This window comes from Sphaeramia orbicularis, chromosome 20 (genome assembly GCF_902148855.1).
Source record: "Sphaeramia orbicularis chromosome 20, fSphaOr1.1, whole genome shotgun sequence".
NCBI lineage: Eukaryota > Metazoa > Chordata > Actinopteri > Kurtiformes > Apogonidae > Sphaeramia > Sphaeramia orbicularis.
Genome location: NC_043976.1, coordinates 15,322,525 through 15,342,542, shown reverse-complemented (window position 1 = coordinate 15,342,542; position 20,018 = coordinate 15,322,525). Strand labels below are relative to the sequence as shown.

Below are 20,018 nucleotides of genomic sequence, written 5' to 3'. Positions count from 1 at the left end.
TGACATATTTTGCAAGAATGCCTGGACATTCACTCAGGATATGTCTACCAGTTCTTTGCTACCTGCTTGTTTTCATCCAGTTTGGGACCAGAGCGGGCTACTGCCCTTGAGGAGATCAGACCATAGCGTAGGTGGGAGAAGAGTACAAACGTGGTCACTGAACCCATGCATCACCTTGTTTTGAATACCGAAGCCAATAGTGAACTTGATCAACGTCATAATATTTGTACACTTGGTCCAATGGTTGTAATATTCATGTTCTTTCATAAGATCTTAAACTTCCTGGTGTTAGTCAGTCAACTGCTGCATCTCACTGTATGTACTTGACTCCTTGCGAGTAAAATCTTCTGATTCCAGAATCCAGTGACTTCGTCTTTTGTCTCAGCGTGTATCACAGAATTTTTCTCTCAGTTTCACCTTCAGGTCGTAACACATACAGGGTGGGGAAGCAAAATTTACAATGAACATTTAGTTGTTTTTTCTCAGCAGGCACTACGTCAATTGTTTTGAAACCAAACATATATTGATGTCATAATCATACCTAACACTATTATCCATACCTTTTCAGAAACTTTTGCCCATATGAGTAATCAGGAAAGCAAACGTCAAAGAGTGTGTGATTTGCTGAATGCACTCGTCACACCAAAGGAGATTTCAAAAATAGTTGGAGTGTCCATAAAGACTGTTTATAATGGAAAGAAGAGAATGACTATGAGCAAAACTATTAGGAGAAAGTCTGGAAGTGGAGGAAGCAACAAAAAAACGTAGCAAAGCTTTTATTAAAGCTCTCAAATCCAAAATCCTAAAGGATCCAAGCAAATCCATGAGAAAAATGGCAATTGAACTTGAGGTAGACAACAAGACCGTTAGAAATGCAGTAAAATATGATTTGAAGATTTAAATTCTCATGACTTTCAATAAACTAATTGGTCATACACTGTCTTTCAATCCCTGCCTCAAAATATTGTAAATTTTGCTTCCCCACCCTGTACGCAGGTGTATCTGTGCTAATTTTGCCTTGGAAGTCATCAATCAAGTCAACAAATAATTCATCTCATCTTGTGTCTTTTTCAACAGCCATCCAATATCTCGGTGGCTGATTTAAGCTGTCAGGAGATGGTAAACAGTGATGACAGTGAGACATAGCCGCAGTTATCAAAAATGACTAGAACCAGAAGGACGAGGCCCAAGGACAGCTTTGTTTCCTGCCTAAACAACATGAATTTTGAACCAGCGCCGCAATCCAGTTTATCTGAACACCACTTGTTATAAACGCAAAATTAGCTCAGCACAATCAAATCTCTAGTGCGCCGCCATTATGATCCACGCTACGGTTGCCAAGAGACTCAGCTGATTACGGAAAAAAAAAAAAAGAAAAAAAAAAAAAGTCTGAGAGCCCCTTCGGAGGCGGTACCTGTTTTGGGCTCCACAGAGAAGTAGGGCTCCCCCTGCAGGATGGAATAGATGAGCTTGGCGTTGTTTCCAAACATGGGATCATCAGCATCTGTGGCTGTCACCTGGGCCACTGTGGTCCCTGTGGGGGGTAGGGGGTAGGGGGTGGGGGGGGGGGGAGTGGATCACACAGTCGGTGTTAGCTCAGGCAGCAGTTCCAGTCGACGGGGAAATAAAGTGATTATGCCACAGTCCCGCAGGGTCTGTCTGTCTGACTCTGGGGGGAGAGAGCGGTGGAAAATAGAGGAGAGGAGGGGGTGAAGCTGAGGTAGGGTTAGGGGAGGGATGTTGACAAAGGGGTGAGAGTCGGAGGGGAGGTGGGGGTGGCCTTTCACAGCTCAGTATGGCGGTGCAGGTGTGCGTGACAGCCTCTCCAGCCTTATAGCGACATCTCACACACCATCCACCTGCCCCTCGTTTTCTCTGATTCGTTTTCACCTCTCTATCTTTCACACGTACTACCCTTTTTCTTGGCTGACCATTTCTCCTCACCTTGCTTTCTATCTTTCTCTCCCACACTCTCCTTGTGTCTATCTCATCCCCCCCCCCCCCCCCCCCCCCCCCCCCCCCAGAAAGGTCTCTTTTCTCTCTCGCAGGCAGGGATTTACTGCAGCATTTCTTATTCTTAGTCGTCCGCACTTCAACCTTCCCCTCTCACTTTCTCGTCCTCAGTCAAATACATTATGATTTATTACGGGTGAGATATTATACGGCAAAAGCAGATTACATATAAATTGAAATGGTAATGTTTGTGGTATGAAAGGGCAGTGGTTATAATAATATTATTTAAGAAATTTATCCATAAAGGCACCCCAAGTTATCATGCTGAATCCAATTCTTTTAACTTCCTGAATAAGGGAAGATGACAGACATTCATATAACCTTTTGTTCAGTGTTTTCAGTCAGGATTAATATTTGAAGACTTGGAGACAATAAATAACATATATATGTGGGAAGAAAAAGTATAAAAGGCTAAAGTTTGATATATACAGGGGTTGGACAAAATAATGGAAACACCTTAAAAAATCAACAAAATATCATTTAATATGGTGTAGGTCCGCCTTTTGCGGCAATTACAGCCTCAATTCTCCGAGGTATTGATTCATACAACTTGTGAATTGTTTCCAAAAGAATTTTAAGCCATTCTTCAGTTAGAATACCCTCCAACTCTTTCAGAGACGATGGCGGTGGAAATCGACGTCTTACTTGAATCTCTAAAACTGACCATAAATGCTCAATAATGTTGAGGTCTGGGGACTGTGCCGGCCATACGAGATGCTCAACTTCATTAGAATGTTCCTCATGCCATTCTTTAACAATTCTAGCTGTATGGATTGGGGCATTATCATCTTGAGGTGAAGGTGTTTCCATTATTTTGTCCAACCCCTGTAATTTCCTGTGAGGCATACTTAGAACCGTGAAAACTATGTAGCCACAGACTTTAATAATGAAGAAAACTGACAAACGTTCAGATGCAAAATGTTACCACGTCATCATCATGACTTAACTCAGGGCTGTCAAACTCATTTTAGTTTAGGGGCCACATTCAGCTTATTATGATCTAAAGTGGGCCGGACCAGTCAAATAATATAAATAATAAGATAATAACTTTTGAGTGGAAAAATTAAAATTCTGTAATGAAAATGTTTACATCTACGAATTGTACTTGAACATAACATGAACAATCTGAAAATTTGTTAGTAAAATAAGTGCAATGTTAACAGTATTACGCCTCAGTTTATCATTTATACATGTGAATCACAACCTACAGATCACAGTGGATCTACAAATACACAAAACATTAAATAACACGGACAATATTTTTGAAATTCCACATACTTCTCTTAAGACATTTCAGATATTCACATTTTTTGTTAAAGGCTAGACTGTAAATGTCAACATTTTTGTGTAATTTTACTTTTTTTTTACACTAAAACAAAGAGACAAATTTACAGTTTTCATTATTTAGAGGTTATTATGATAGTATTTTACTGGTCTGATCCACTTTAGACTGAAATGACCTAAAATGATTTTAACATCCTTGATTGTTAATATCTTCAGTGTAATTTTTGTATTTTACAAATTCATCCCAGGGGCCGGATTGAACCCTTTGACGGGCCAGATTTGGTCCCCAGACCACATGTTTGACACCTGTGACTTAACTCATAAAGACCCAGTGCTACTTTTGTGGTTGTTCTCAAATGATCTTTAACCTTTAAATGATTTATCACCATTTATTCTGGTCTTCTGCTCTGTATTTGGCATTTTTAAGTACATAAATCAGGTATTTTTCTGTATTTAATTCACTGATTACATACTTGTTCATTAAAGCTTACATTAAAGTCGAGGGTTATTGTATCAGAAACAAAGAAAACTGAAGAAAAAGTGACTTTTTCAGTAAAATATATCATTAACTGAACATAAGACAAGCATCTCCATCCACTGTCATTGATCCAACTCTATGGGTTTTACTGATGAATCAATGTTGTAGAAGATGACTGTGTTTCCACGGTAACTACAGAGCCTCTGAACATCCAAATGGGTCATATCTGATGACCATAAACTGCATTTTACACCAATTATTTACATGAATTGATAGGATTAGTGGATCAACAGGTATTAACCTATAAAGACCCAGTACTACTTCTGTGGCAATTTAAAAAAAAAAAAAAAAACTCTCTATTTGACCTTTCTTAAGTTTTTTATCATCATATATTACAATATTATCCTTTGCATGTGGTATTTTTTTTTAAAGTGAAAATCAGGTATTTTCCTATATTAAATTTACTGATCATGTAGATGTTCATAAAAGCTCACATTAAAGTTGAGGATTATCAGATCAGAAATAGAAAAAACTGAAGAAAATGTGAGTTCATCAGTAAATACATCCTTAACTGAACATAAATTAAGTGTCTCCATCCACTGTCATTGATCCAACTCCACAGGTTTTACTAGTGAATCAATGTTGTAGAAGATGACGGTGTTTCCACGGTAACCACAGAGCCTCTGAACGTCCAAATGGGTCATATCTGATGACCATAAACTGCATTTTACACCAATTATTTACATGAATTGATAGGATTAGTGGATCAACAGATATTAACCCATAAAGACCCAGTACTACTTTTGTGGCAATTAAAAAAAAAAAAGAATATTTGTCTCTATTTAACCTTCCTTAAGTTTTTTTTTTTTTTTTTTTTTTTTTTTTTTATCATCATACAATACTATCCTTTGTATTTAGCATTTTTAAGTGAAAATCAGGTATTTTCCTATATTAAATTTACTGATCATGTAGACGTTCATAAAAGCTCACATTAAAGTTGAGGATTATCAGATCAGAAATAGAAAAAACTTTCATTAACTGAACATAAACTAAGTGTCTCCATCCACTGTCATTGATCCAGCTCCACAGGTTTTACTAGTGAATCAATGTTGTAGAAGATGACGGTGTTTCCACGGTAACCACAGAGCCTCTGAACGTCCAAATGGGTCATATCTGATGACCATAAACTGCATTTTACAACAATTATTTACATGGATTGATAGAATTCGTTAATCAAACGGTATTAAACAGTTTAGATCAGTAGATGGCTTTGGTCGCTGGTGGATGTTTGGGTCTTTATGGGTAAATAAAAAACATCTCATCTGCAAAGAAGTGTACACATGTAACTGTATGCATATACATATTTCCATGCATATCTGCACATTAATATATTCACAAACTTGTAGTATCCTTGGTACGTCAGGACAGAGTATGTACATATGAAGAGAGCCCAGTATTTTTACGTGTATTTGTTGAACCAATAAAACAATCTTTATGCAACTTGCATTTAAATTAAAGTACAAATAGGCATAACAATCCAGTTTCTTTACTATGTAAGTGTCCTTTAGTGATGTTCCTTAATTAACTCTTTCATGCATGGTGGTCACTACAGTGGACAGTTATTTCACAGCTGTTCTATTGTATATTCATGGGTTTTGTTGTTTTAGTTCCATATCAGTCAACACAGTGGACGCTTATGCATCATCCCATACACTGACATTAAGACCATTACTGAAACTTTACTGCTTTTGATCAACCTGATCTGCAGAAACATGTTTGAGTGTAAATCAATTGTCATTTGTTAGACAAAATCAGTTTGTTTTTTTTTTTTGTTTTTTTGCATATTATCTCCATGAAGTGAGTAATAACTAGCATTAGAATATGTTAAAATGTGAGAAAACATCAGATTAGCAGCATTAAAAATGTTATTATTTCATTGTTTTAATATCACTTTCTGATAATGGGTTCTAAACATTTCTTTACTTCAAAAATTAAATGCATGGACATTTTTGTAACTCCATAGAAAAAAAAAAAAAAAAAAAAACTTGGGTAACACTTTACTTGAAGGTCTAGTTTATAATGCATTAAGCGCACATTCATAAGACATTATAATGCATTTATAATGCATTTTAAAAGTCATTACAACAGTTTATGATCATGTACAACAACTTATAGCTAGGTTAATAACGTATTATAAGTGTAGGCCTAATGTATTATAAATTCAGCTTTCATAATGTTTTATACATCCACACCAAAGCAGTGTGAAGGAATTTATTTTTTTTAGGTGGGGAACTTTTGTTAGGTTTTGTCACTGGTCCCTATACCCATCTATTTTAGAGATTTCATATTTATTTTTTTAAAAAAGTATGCGTTTGAGTTAACAAAGATTTAGAGCTGCCACATTATTTTTTATTTATGTATTATTTAGTTTATAATTCTTCCTACTCCTTTTCGACCATGCAAAATTCAGACTTGTATGTGCTTGAAGATAGATTCTGTCCACTTAAATGTTATTTTGTTTATGTCTTAATTTGCTATGTTTTGTTTTATTTTCTTTGCATGTTTGAAAAAAATAAATAAATAAAAATAAATATGTATAAAGCAACACGTAACACTTCAATTTACTGTCTCTGTTCTTTTAATGTTTTGTTTTTGCAAAATAAAGAGTTATTAAGAACACTTGGATGTATAATTTTTGACTTACACTTTACTTAGAGCCAGCAGATACTGCTCATAAGTCATCATACATGTGTTATATCATACAGTTGATAATGTGTTACGTAACCCAGGAGTTGAGATTCTTCCTACAAACACTGTTGTCACTTTGATATGGAGGTATAAAACATTATGAAAGCTGAATTTATAATACATTATGCCTACACTTATAATACTTTATCAACCTTGGTATAAGTTGTTTTACATGATCATAAACTGTTGTAATGACTTTTATAATGTATTATAAATGCATTATAATGTCTTATGAATGTGCGCTTAATGCATTATAAACTAGACCTTCAAGTAAAGTGTTACCAAAACTTGATCACATTGTTTTTTCATGCCTAAGGAGGAATAAAAACACTCAAGAAAAAAAATCTTGACTAAGGTTCTCAGCATGCATGAAAGGGTTAAAATGCCCATTTAAATATGTTATTTGACTATAGTTTTCATAAACCCAGCAATAAAAAAAACTATACACTACATATAGAAAAAAACATTACGAATAAAATTGGCGTCAATTTATGCTGTGGTGAAGTTTGTGTTGGAATCTGTTTTGCACTAAGATCCACTCATTTGTTTGACATCAGCTAACTCCTGTAACACATCTTCTACTGACATCCATGATAGTGGTTTGGATTTTCTGCAGAACTCTTCCCTCTTCCCTTCCAGTGTGTAACTGTAGATACTGTTTGCTTCGAAACAGCGTCAGCTAATGTCAGCAGATGTCTGGCTTCCAGCACAATGTAAACTCCAACAGAATTTTAGATGAGCACACAGCAAACACAAAACTGACATGTAATGTTCAGTTCCTAAACCATGAAATTAAACTCTACTACACAGGTGTCAAACATGTGGCCCGGGGGCCAAACGTGGCCCGCCAAAGGGTCCAGTTCGGCCCCTGGGATGTTTTTGCCAAGTGCAAAAATTCTACAGTCTTGAACTGAATTAAGCCAAAAAAAAAAAAAAAAAAAAAAAAAAGCTTTAATTAAGGAAAAAATCTTGAATTAAGCCAAAAAAAAAATTTTCAATTAAGCCAAAAAAAATCTCAAATTTAGCAAAAAATCTTGAATTAAGCCAACAAAAATCTTCAATTTAGCAAAAAATCTTGAATTAAGCCAACAAAAATCTTCAGTTAAGTTAAAAAAAATCTTGAATTAAGCCAAAAAGAAAAATCTTCAATTAAGTAAAAAAAAAAAAAAAAAATCTTGAATTAAGACAAAAAAAATTTCAAATTTAGCAAAAAAATCTTAAATTAAGCCAAAAAAGTCTTCAATAAAGTTAAAAAAAATCTTGAACTAAGCCAAAAAGAAAAGTCTTCAATTAAGTAAAAAAAAAAATCTTGAATTACGACAAAAAAAATCTTAAATTTAGCAAAAAAAATCTTCAATTAAGCCAAAAAAATCTCAAATTTAGCAAAAAAATCTTGAATTAAGCCAAAAAAAATCTTCAATTAATTTAGTTTAATTAATTGAAGATTTTTTTTTTTTTAAATTAATTGAAGATTTTTTTTTGGCTTAATTGAATATTTTTTGCTAAATTTGACTTCTTTTTTTTTTGTCTTAATTCAAGATTTTTTTTAACTTAATTGAAGATTTTTTTGGCTTAATTCAAGATTTTCTGCTAAATTTGAGATTTTTTTTGTCTTAATTGAAGATTTTTTTTTACTTAATTGAAGATTTTTCTTTTTGGCTTAATTCAAGATTTTTTTTAACTTAACTGAGGATTTTTGTTGGCTTAATTCAAGATTTTTTGCTAAATTGAAGATTTTTGTTGGCTTAATTCAAGATTTTTTGCTAAATTTGAGATTTTTTTTGGCTTAATTGAAAAAAATTTTTTGGCTTAATTCAAGATTTTTTCCTTAAGCTTTTTTTTTTTTTTTTTTTTTTCTTTTTTTGGCTTAATTCAATTCAAGACTGTAGAATTTTTGCACTTGGCAAAAACATCCCAGGGGCCGAACTGGACCCTTTGGCAGTCTGCATTTGGCCCCCGGGCCACATGTTTGACACCTGTGACCTAGATGGAGTATATATTGAAAAATGAATATAAGTTTAACTATCTTTTTTCCACAAACTTTTAGAAGCCACCTTGTACATTAAACATGTTTCTCATATTCACCATCTCAGTTAATAAATGCATAAAAGAAATACAAGTTGCCTCATTCAAGAAAATCTGATCGTGGCGTAAGGGAAGTTCACCTAGGGTATTTGGAGTCATCTACATGGGCACCCACTGACGTCTACTGCATCTACATCCAATAAAGAATAATGAGCTAGTCTCCTTCCAAAATGAAAGACACCTGTTATTTGCATAGATGGAACATTTAAAATGCATAAAATCTTACCACATTTCCCCCCCGCTCTTGGTAATTCAGCCACTCTTCTAATCATTTTTATCTGGTTCAGGATTGACTGTCACTGTACTCTCTTGGGCTTCTACCTGAGCTGCATCCACACAAATCAATTAAAAGACACTCAACATACGAAAAGAACATGGCGAGACAAATGACTAAAACCGTGGAAGACATTGCTAAGTTACCAAAATAAAAACACAGCGGCCTACTTAGAGAGAATAATGACAAACAGGGACATAGTTTGGAAAGAAACACTTTTGTTAAGAGGCTACATTATAAACCTGTGTTCCCAGATACTAGGGATGTACCGATTCGATACTGGTATCGGATATCGGTCTGATCCACCGTTGATATCGGTAAAAAAAAAAAAAGTGCCGATCCATTCGACTGATCTGAAGTGCTTATTTTATTCATCGCATTACTTCAAGCAGCCACTTCTCCATTACTTGGCTGATCTGTGTTGCACACTTTGTGATGTCACTGTCAATGTGACGGGTGGGGACGGGAATTGTTAAGAATTTAACGATTCCGATTCCATTATCGATATTGCTTATCAATCCGATTCCTTATCGATTCTCTTATCGATTCTCATTGGGTGAGGGAATAAAAGAGTACAAACGGGTGTGTTTGCATTAACAGTCTTTTATATTTCCATCTGCACAGAAAATAGAACATATACAGGGTGTGGAAGCAAAATTTACAATGAACATTTAGTTGTTTTTTCTCAGCAGACACTACGTCAATTGTTTTGAAACCAAACATATATTGATGTCATAATCATACCTAACACTATTATCCATACCTTTTCAGAAACTTTTGCCCATATGAGTAATCAGGAAAGCAAACGTCAAAGAGTGTGTGATTTGCTGAATGCACTCGTCACACCAAAGGAGATTTCAAAAATAGTTGGAGTGTCCATAAAGACTGTTTATAATGGAAAGAAGAGAATGACTATGAGCAAAACTATTACGACAAAGTCTGGAAGATACTATTAAAGAAGAATGGGAGAAGTTGTCACCCGAATATTTGAGGAACACTTGCGCAAGTTTCAGGAAGCGTGTGAAGGCAGTTATTGAGAAAGAAGGAGGACACATAGAATAAAAACATTTTCTATTATGTCAATTTTCTTGTGGCAAATAAATTCTCATGACTTTCAATAAACTAATTGGTCATACACTGTCTTTCCATCCCTGCCTCAAAATATTGTACATTTTGCTTCCCCACCCTGTACAGTATGGACAAATAATAACACATGACGCCAGGTTCGGTTCTGGGGGTGGGTGGGGTGCGGTGTTACAGTGAAAGTGAAACTAAAGATGCTTTACTAATTCCTCTGTTGCCGTACTTCTACTACGTGGAACCAGTTCGACTTGGCTCGGCTTGTCTCCTGTTGTTGTGCACCTCATTTCCTTTCCCTTCTTACTTTTCGGGAACTTGTATTTGAGAAGTTACGACGTTTGTTGCCCGCACTGCTAAGTAGCAAATCAAATACGTGTCATTCCTGTAAATGATTCACATGCTGTGGACAAATGTTTGAGGATACTGGAGGGATTCCACCCTTTAGAAGACATGGAAGCTTTGACAGTGTTCCAGTGGACCTGGTGTTGTCTGTTGAAACCGTTTCTGCCTCAATGCCATGTTGGCTACGTTCTGACCAAAACAATGCAGCATACGTGTGACATCATTGCGCATGCACAACGGAGGTGGAATCGATAAGCAGAATTGTTAAGCAGGCAGGCAAACGATTCCAAGGAATCGAGCTACTGGGAACAAAAAGAACTCAAAAAGAACCGGTTCTCGATTCCCATCCCTAGCGACGGGTGAGTTATTCATTGTCGTGCAGATCTTTGGTTGTGGGAAATGTAACTTAACATGGAGGCAGCTAACAGAAAAGGGTCGGCGGTGTGGCAATATTTTACACTTGTCACGCCAACAGCTTCCACTGCTACTTACAGTATCTGTGAAGTGTGTGTTTCAAGACGTGACGGCAGCATTATAAAGTACAACACAACTAACCTAATGAAGCATCACGTCAAAGAGTACAGCGAGTATAGCGAAACTAAGGCTAACGAGCCCAAGCAGTTAACTTTAACGAGTGCAGTCTATTAGGCAGCGAGCTGTGTACCTGGGATTTGCACAGTTAATTTTCAAAAAGCACGGCCAAAAAAGAAAAATGGTGCACGGCTTGTTCAATATATTGTTGTCTTACTACTATTCACCTGGACACCTTCAAGAATGAATTTAAACACTGGTTGAAATCAAATCAACATCGAACACACTAGAGCCCTGCAGGTCTCCTGATGCACGTTGCATGTTTCCTCCTGTGTGTCCATATAATCAGCACTATTGTACCTCACTAACAAGAGCTGCATGCAACCAGGTAAAGTGTTCATGTTCATCTCCACAGGAATCAAGTTTTCTTTGTTTTGCGCTGCATGACTACCTGTCCATGTGCCAATGTCTCTCCAGGTGTTTGTACTAATACTTAAAGCTTAACTGTATATACTAGGGGTCTCAAACATGCGGGCCGGGGGCCAAATGTTCCCCGTCAAAGGTTCCAATCCGGCCCCTGGAATGAATTTGCAAAGTGTAAAAATTCCACAGTCAAGGCTGTGGAACTCATTTTAGTTCTGGTTCCACGTACAGACCAATATGATCTACAGTAAAATAATCACAGCAGAATAACCGACAAAAAAGAATGACTCCATATTTTCTTCTCGGTTTGATGTGGAAAAAATAATATTACATTATGCCTATAAATAATGACAACTTCACATTTTTGTCTGTGTTTTAGTGCAAAAAATAACATTAAATTATGAAAATATTTACATTTACAAACCATCCTGTAACAATAAAATGTGAATAACCTGAAATGTCTAAAGAAAATGAAGCACAATTTGAACAACTCGATCCATAATGCACATGTATAAATGATAAGTTGAGGCATAATATTGTTAAAATTGCACTTATTTTTCTTAAGAAACTTCAGTTTTTTCAGGTTCTTCACATCTTCTTTGTTTGGATAGTTTATAAAAGTAAGTATTTTCATAATTTAATGGGGGGTTTTTTGCACTAAAACAAAGATAAAAACATTTGGAGTTGTCATTATTTACAGGTTATTATGTTATTATTTTACTGGTCAGCCCACTGGAGATCAAATCAAGCTGAATGTGACCCCGAAAGAAAATGAGTTTGAGACCCCTGGTATATACTGTATATGTGAACTAATGCTTTGTAATGTGTGGGTGTAGCCATAATTTTTAAAATGTTTCTAATTTTATGAATGCCGTTACTTCACATCTTACCCAGAGACAACAGCTGAAAAACAGCTTTTTGCTAATACTGGCACATTTACAGAAATGTTCATTAACGTGTACTGTCCCTGCTAAACAAACAGACAAACAAATAAATAAATAAATAAAATATTAGAGTGTTTTTCAACAGGGGTGGTACCAAGGTTATAATAGTTTTGGATTTTTCATTATCGTTTAGTTTTATTTAGTTTTGACTTGTTTTTTCTCTAATTCAGTTACTTTTAATTAGTTTTTAGAGCAGGTTTGCTACTTTTTATTAGTTTTTGTTTTTTTCCTGAATGCTTAGTTTTAGTTTAGTTTTAGTATTAGTTTTACTTTTTTCATATCTTTTCTCTTCTTCGCTGTCGTATTCATATAAATCCCATACAGGACTCTGCTGCTTTAGTCTCCATGTTTCCAGGTACAGTGGGGACCAGAAGACGACTCTATACCAAGTGACGCACCGTAAAGTGTCGTACGGTGCCAACAGCTACAGCTACAGTGAAATAAATCTATTTCATATCAATCCAACATTGACAAAAATGAAGGGAATTTTATCCATAATTTTTTTTTTTTTATACGTTGTAGTTAGTTTTATAAGTACACAATACAGTTTCAATTAGTTATCATTTTTTCTTTTAATTATAGTTTTTATTTATTTCAGTTAACAAAAATGTTTTTTCAATTCTAGTTTTCGTCATTTCGTTAGTTTTCATTAACGATAATAACCTTGGGTGGTGCCCCACGTAAAGACCCTGTTTATTCTATTTCATTTAAAGGGTAAATTAAACTGGATTTCTGATCCTTTTTGTACTGACAGTTTCTTAACAGTGATAGCCACTATCACTGCTTTACCTCTGGTTAACTGAGAAGATAAATATGTTTATGACTGACTCCACATGACCACACACGTATATGTTTACATTTTGTCATTTCATGTTAATTAAGTACAAGTATTCTATTTCCTGACCAGTTGGGTGCCTCATTTAAAAGATACATTTTCATTGTCATTTCTTTTTGTCTTGACTGTTTTTGATAAAATGAGTGACAAATTAGACTCTTTACAGATATTTCTGACTTGAGGTGTTGAAAAGTGACTGCAGCTTAAATTTACTTAGGGGGTCAAATGAGTGGCCATTTTTGGCAAAAAAAAAAAAAAAAAAGTTGTAAGAAATGCATAGAACTGTGTTGAAATAATGCTAATCCATTTGTGCACAGACTACTTATATTATTTGACAGTGGAAGCTATATTTTCAGAAATATTGGATTTTGAATAGCACGTGTATGTGAAAACTTTTGCTGGTGGACGGACGTGACATTACCCATGATGCTCTGGTCAGTACCAGTACTTTATTAGTAATAAACTTATAGACTTACTATTGCTAATTCTCCTCTTATTCATAAATGTTAGTATTGTGGATCTAAAACAATAACAGCTGACACAAAAACACAAAATGTGTCAGTGGACGGATGTGACATGGTTGTTACAGATCCCATCATACTGATGCTCAGCAGCCATGTCACCGTTTACACTAATGATCCCTGTGCAAAAACTAGGATCAGAATTATTTATTGTATAGTTTATCATCATACTAAAGAGGAAATAACAATATAGAATTGTTATTTCTTTATAAAAATGCTTATTATTATAAAACTGTTGATTTAAAAAGTGACGTGTGACATTCTTAATGTATGTATTGGTGTAACATAAGCAGGATGGATCAGCACCATACTCCATATTGAACCTGTAAAAATAAAACGTGATATGTAGGATAGAATCTTGGAAGAAAAACTGGGGAATCTAAAAGAATAGAATATTTGTTTTTCAGGTAAATTCAGTTCAAATATAACTTGGCCATTTGTGACATGAAAATATAGCATTAATTGTGATGAAATTGGACATTTTTGACCTGAAAACATAGTTCATATGACCATCAACATGTTGAACAGAACTGAAATCCTGTAAATTTTCAGAACTTGCATTTACCAACACAAAGTTCCTTTGGGGATTCACTTCTATTGTTTTCTTATGCACAAAGACATAAATAAGACCTCTAAGCAAATTTTAGCCGACTGATATTACCTCAATTAATCCCCCATTTCTTTCTCACCGTGTGTAATAACAGTAAATTTTACAGTAGTATCAGATCGGTCAGTATCAGTATCGGGAGATATCTGTAGTCCTGGTACTGGAGCTCAAAATATTGGATCGGTGCAGCCCTACCAGATACCAAAGATCTTCTCAAACCTACCTGTTGGACACATCTCAGGGATACTGGACACATATGGTTCATTCTGGAATTGAGGGATATTATCATTGATGTCCTGCACTTTAATGATGAACTCGGACTGGGGTTCCACCGGTTCATTGGACCTCCTGTTAATTGCTTGGGCTTGAAGGACGTAGAAGGCCTTTTCCTCACGGTCGAGCTCCTTCAACGTCCGGATCTCCCCAGAATACTCATCGAGTATTAGAACACATCTCAATTTTCATGGTCATTTCTTTTTGTCTTGACTGTTTTGATACAATGAGTGACAAATTAGACTCTTCACAGGTATTTCTTACTAGAGCTGTTGAAAAGTGACTGATATTACCTCAATTAATCCCCCATTTCTTTCTCACCGTGTGTAATAACAGTAAATTTTACAGTAGTATCAGATCGGTCAGTATCGGTATCGGGAGATATCTGTAGTCCTGGTACTGGAGCTCAAAATATTGGATCAGTGCAGCCCTATGAGATACCAAAGATCTTCTCAAACCTACCTGTTGGACACATCTCGGGGATACTGGACACATATGGTTCATTCTGGAACTGAGGGATATTATCATTGATGTCCTGCACTTTAATGATGAACTCGGACTGGGGTTCCACCGGTTCATTGGACCTCCTGTTAATTGCTTGGGCTTGAAGGACGTAGAAGGCCTTTTCCTCACGGTCGAGCTTCTTCAACGTCCGAATCTCCCCAGAATACTCATCGATCTTGAACGCATCTCCAGCACCTTCCCCTGACAATATGTACTTGATGGAGAACTCGCCTCGGTCGTAGTCCGATTTGAGCTGAAAAAAAAACAAAAAAAACAAGAGGATGCATAAAACAACTATGTGATAAAACATATTTTTCAAAGGAAAGTCGAAAACATGCATTTTGAAGAGGAAGTGTTGTATCAAGGACATGGAGGACATCCAATTTTGAAAGGATACCTGGCCAATAACTCGAGGAGTGGGATCTTCCTCGGGGACAAACAGCTGTTTCCAGATCCAGCCTCTCTTCAGGCGACGATGCAGATGAGTGGACCCCTGGGCTAATTGTTGGGCTTCCAGACCCTGAGTACCCCTCATATCGCTGAGTACCCCGCCAGGAATCATGGAAAAGACCGTCACCATGGCCAAAACACTCGGAGTGCTCATTTTTACTGTCCATCCTTGTATTTCCTCTGCACTTCCCATGGTTAGTGGACAGAAGATAGAGGCGTCACAGGTCCACCGCTAGCAATTCTTCATTCAACAGCACAATAATTCATGACCCTCGCAGTGTGGTTTCCCATCTCGCTATTCTTTGGTTTATATGCATGCTCATGTATCTGAAATAAAGAGTAACAATTTAATTAATAGCAGCAGTGACAATTTTTCAGCAGCGCCAGATAGGGAATATAAAGATGTGTAGTGGGGAGGTATAAGATCCAAAATGCAAGTGTTTAATTATGCAACGAAATGCATGTCTGGAGCGTCTAATTAATGTACAGGGGTAGCGCTGCTTAAAAAATGATAACTTAGGCTGTCCAATTAAAAAGAATTGAATTTATGTTGAAAAAGTTGAATATTTTACATGCTTCAGATTAAACAGATATGTAATTTTTATTATGCATTCATTCATTAGTCAGTCTGCGGCAGGGGTGTCAAACTCATTTTAGTTCAAGGGCCACATTCAGCTAAATTTGACCAGAAAAATAATAACAGAATAACCTATAAATAATGACAACTCCACATTTTTGCCTTTGTTTTAGTGTAAAAAAATATATATATATATTAAAAGACTTACTTTTATAAACTATCCCAAAAAAAAAAAAGAACCCTGAAAAAACTGAAATTTAGATTTAAAAACGTAAGAAAATTTAGTGCAATTTTAACAATATTATTCCTCAACTTGTAATTTCTACATGTGCATTATGGATCAGATCTGCAAATACACCGAACACTGAGGAACAGGCAGAAAAATTGCTTAATTTTCTTTAGACATTTCAGGTTCATATTTGTTCAGATTATTCACATTTTATTGTTACAGGATGGTTTGTAAATGTAAATATTTTCATAATTTAATGTTATTTTTTGCACTAAAACAAAGGAAAAAAATTAAGTTGTTAATTCTAGATTTTTTTTTGGCTTAATTCAAGATTTTTTTTACTTAACTGATGATTTTTTTTGGCCTAATTCAAGATTTTTTGCTAAATTTGAGATTTTTTTGGCTTAATTGAAGATTTTTTTAAACTTAATTGAAGACTTTTTTGGCTTAATTCGAGATTTTGGCAAAATTTGAGACTTTTTTTTGGCTTAATTGAAGATTTTTTTTACTTAATTGAAGATTTTTTTTTGTTTTTGGCTTAATTCAAGATTTTTTTGCTAAATTTGAGATTTTTTTGGCTTAATTGAAGATTTTTTTTTTTACTTAATTGAAGATTTTTTTTGGCTTAATTGAAGATTTTTTTTTACTTAATTGCAGATTTTTTTGCTTAATTCGAGATTTTGGCAAAATTTGAGACTTTTTTTTGGCTTAATTGAAGATTTTTTTTTTAACCTAATTGAAGATTTTTTTTTTGTTTTTGGCTTAATTCAAGATTTTTTGCTAAATTTGAGATTTTTTTGGCTTAATTGAAGATTTCTTTTTACTTAATTGAAGATTTTTTTGGCTTAATTGAAGTTTTTTTTTTTTTTTTACTTAATTGCAGAATTTATTATTTTTTTTTTTTGCTTAATTTGAGGTTTTGGCAAAATCTGAGACTTTTTTTGGCTTAATTGAAGATTTTTATTTTCTTAATTGAAGATTTTTTTTTTACTTAATTGCTGATTTTTTTTGTGGTGTAATTCAAGATTTTTGCAAAATTTGAGACTTTTTTTTGCTTAATTGAAGATTTTTTTTTTTTTGGCTTAATTGAAGATTTTTTTAGTTTGATTGAAGATTTTTTTTGGGCTTAATTCAAGATTTTTTCCTTAATTCAAGCTAAATTTTTTTTGCTTAATTCAATTCAGGACTATGGAATTTTTGCACTTGGCAAAAACATCCCAGGGGCCGAACTGGACCCTTTGGCGGGCCACATTTGGCCCCTGGGCCGCATGTTTGACACCCCTGGTCTACAGAGTATCTACAAGTCAAAAAAAACCCAGCATCTATTTGTATTGTACGACATTTTACAAGAAAAGACGTATCCTTTGTCAACGTCCTTTCTGTTTTTTTGCATCCTGCTGCTCTGCATGGGCAACTGAAAGCAGGCTTCTGTTTAACATTCAGACAAGGACCTGTATTGTGTTTCATGGGGGGAGAGCAGGGCCTGAACATCATTCCTTAAGCATGACACTGCACTCTGTAGCTGACTAATGAAGACTTCTAATTAGATCAATGTCTCCCCAGACATGGAAAACAGAGACACATGGCTCTGACAAACTATGAGCACAATCAATGCACCAATTATAACGTGCACCAAGATCGGGGTCAAAAGAGTAAGGACAACCAAAGTCAGGCAAGACAGCAAATTAGCTAGTACTATACTTACTTTATATTCACGGATAAACTGCAGCGTGTTGAAAAAACATGATAGTAGTCACCTGCTGTCAACTATGTAGACGGCCTGATCACAATCAAGGTGTATAAGTATATTTGCATCAGTTATTAATCAGTATTGCAAAAAGATAACCCCAAAACCATTTCTTTGGCCATCTTATTACTAGATCTCGCAATCCTCCAAATTGGAAGAAAATCGGATAAAAGCTGATAAAATGGCGACCCAATTAGCGTGAAAACATGTGCACGATTTCATTGTTATAAGAGAGCAAAATTATTGTACATGTTTTGTAACACAATAAATTATTCCTACTCAACTCCTGTGTCTTTTTTATTACAAAATACACACATCACATTGCTTTTCTTTTATCGATCATTTTTGTTGAACAGCTGTTTGATTATCAATTCTTATTTTCAGTATTAAGACAATCAACCATTTTATTCTGAAAACCCTTCTTTTACAGCCCTTTAATTGTAATAATAGAATGGGAACCTGTTATTTCAGTATTATTATGACTAAATATGCACAACTAGACAGATTTTGGGATGCCCCCTGGCTGCAGAAAATTTGGGAACAATGTGTCAAACGGATGTTTACGTCCAACCACTAGTTTTCAATGGTGCGTTGTTCACCAAAATTCATGTAGTGTCCGTACACCAATATACTTCCATCAATAATATGGCGTATATGCCTTATAGATATATTGTTATAACTTGTTCCCAAATGTTTCTTTCCTCCTGTACCAGGAAGACTTAGTTACAGATCTAACAGAGGTGCGACCATGTGGTCAGACAGATTTCCATTCCAGTCTGGTAGAGTCCGTACACCATATCAAAATATGTGGGTCTAATTTTATTACCTCCGCAAGTAGGTATTGTGATCGCTTTGCTTTGTGTGCGTGTTTGTTTGTTTGTTTGTTAGCAAGATAACTCCAAAAGTTAAGGATGGATTTTCATGAAATTTTGAGGAAATGTTGATACTGGCACAAGGAAGAAATGATTAAAATTTGGTGGTGACTGGGGGTGGGGGTGGGGTGGTCCAATCAGAAGGAGGGGTAGACTCACATCATCAGAATGAATACCAATGAAGGGGAAAAAATGAACAAAATGCACAAAAATGAAGAAAATAAAAAAATAAAATGAACACAAATAAAGAAAATAGTGAACAAAATGCACAAAAAAAAATAAATAAAAAAATACAGAAATTAAAAGAACACCAAGGAAATAATGAACAAAATGCACAAAATGAAGAACATATAAAAATTAAATAAACACAAATGAAGGAAATAATGAATAAAATGCACAAAAATGACGAAAATATAAATATAGAACACAATTAAGAAAAATGAATAAAAAACACAATGAAGAAAAATGAAGAAAATATTGAAGAAAATGAAGAAAATATAAAAACAAAATGACCAAAAATGAAGAAAATATAAAACCAAAATGAAGAAAATAATGAACAAAATGAAGAAAAATGAACAAAATAATGAACAAAATGAAGAAAAATGAAGAAAATAAAGAACAAAATGAATGGGGGGGGGGGGCAGACCTCACTTGGCAGAGGTCTGCGCTCTCTGAGTGTTTTTCTTGTTGTTTCTGTCAATATACGGAATTTTTCAGCACACATGCTTTGGACTCTATATCTATGCAATAAACAATGCATGATTCTCCTGAGTGCTGAAACATTTGTATATCTTTGTAGGCATTAAATATGAAGCCTATTAGGCTGGAGTGTCCGTACACCCAATAATTTCTGATTTGACAGGGGTTGCGTACAAGCCTGCGAAATTTTTAGTAGACACCATAAAACAAAAATATTTTGGACTTTAAAAGAGAAATATCAGACAAATAAAATGGCCTGTCTGCTTTTTTAATAGAGCATTATTATTTTTTATCTATATGTGCACCCTTTCTGGTACCCTTAATTGTGATCAGGTCGACATATTTTTCCAAAAAGAAAACGGTTTCACTTTGCAGGTTTTTCCGTCGTATTAACTGGGTCAAAAACTGGCAACCTGTTCTTTTACACTTAGCAAATACACTGTTTTCCTGTGAAATGAGGATATGTTTACCGTTGTCTCTCGAGTCTCTGCAGTGTAGGTGT

The 20,018-nt window shown here is 35.0% G+C and overlaps 1 protein-coding gene across 1 annotated transcript in view; it reads right to left on the bottom strand.

The window, feature by feature from the left end:
* Positions 1-20,018, bottom strand: part of cdh19 (cadherin 19, type 2) — a 111,485-nt gene that overhangs the window by 75,097 nt on the left and 16,370 nt on the right. The window contains exons 2-4 of the mRNA XM_030123970.1: positions 15,340-15,719; positions 14,901-15,195; positions 1,415-1,534 (exon numbers count right to left, since the gene is read on the bottom strand). Of these exons, the coding sequence (XP_029979830.1) occupies positions 1,415-1,534; positions 14,901-15,195; positions 15,340-15,585 (661 nt within the window). The 5' untranslated portion in view covers positions 15,586-15,719. The remainder of the gene's footprint in view (positions 1-1,414; positions 1,535-14,900; positions 15,196-15,339; positions 15,720-20,018) is intronic.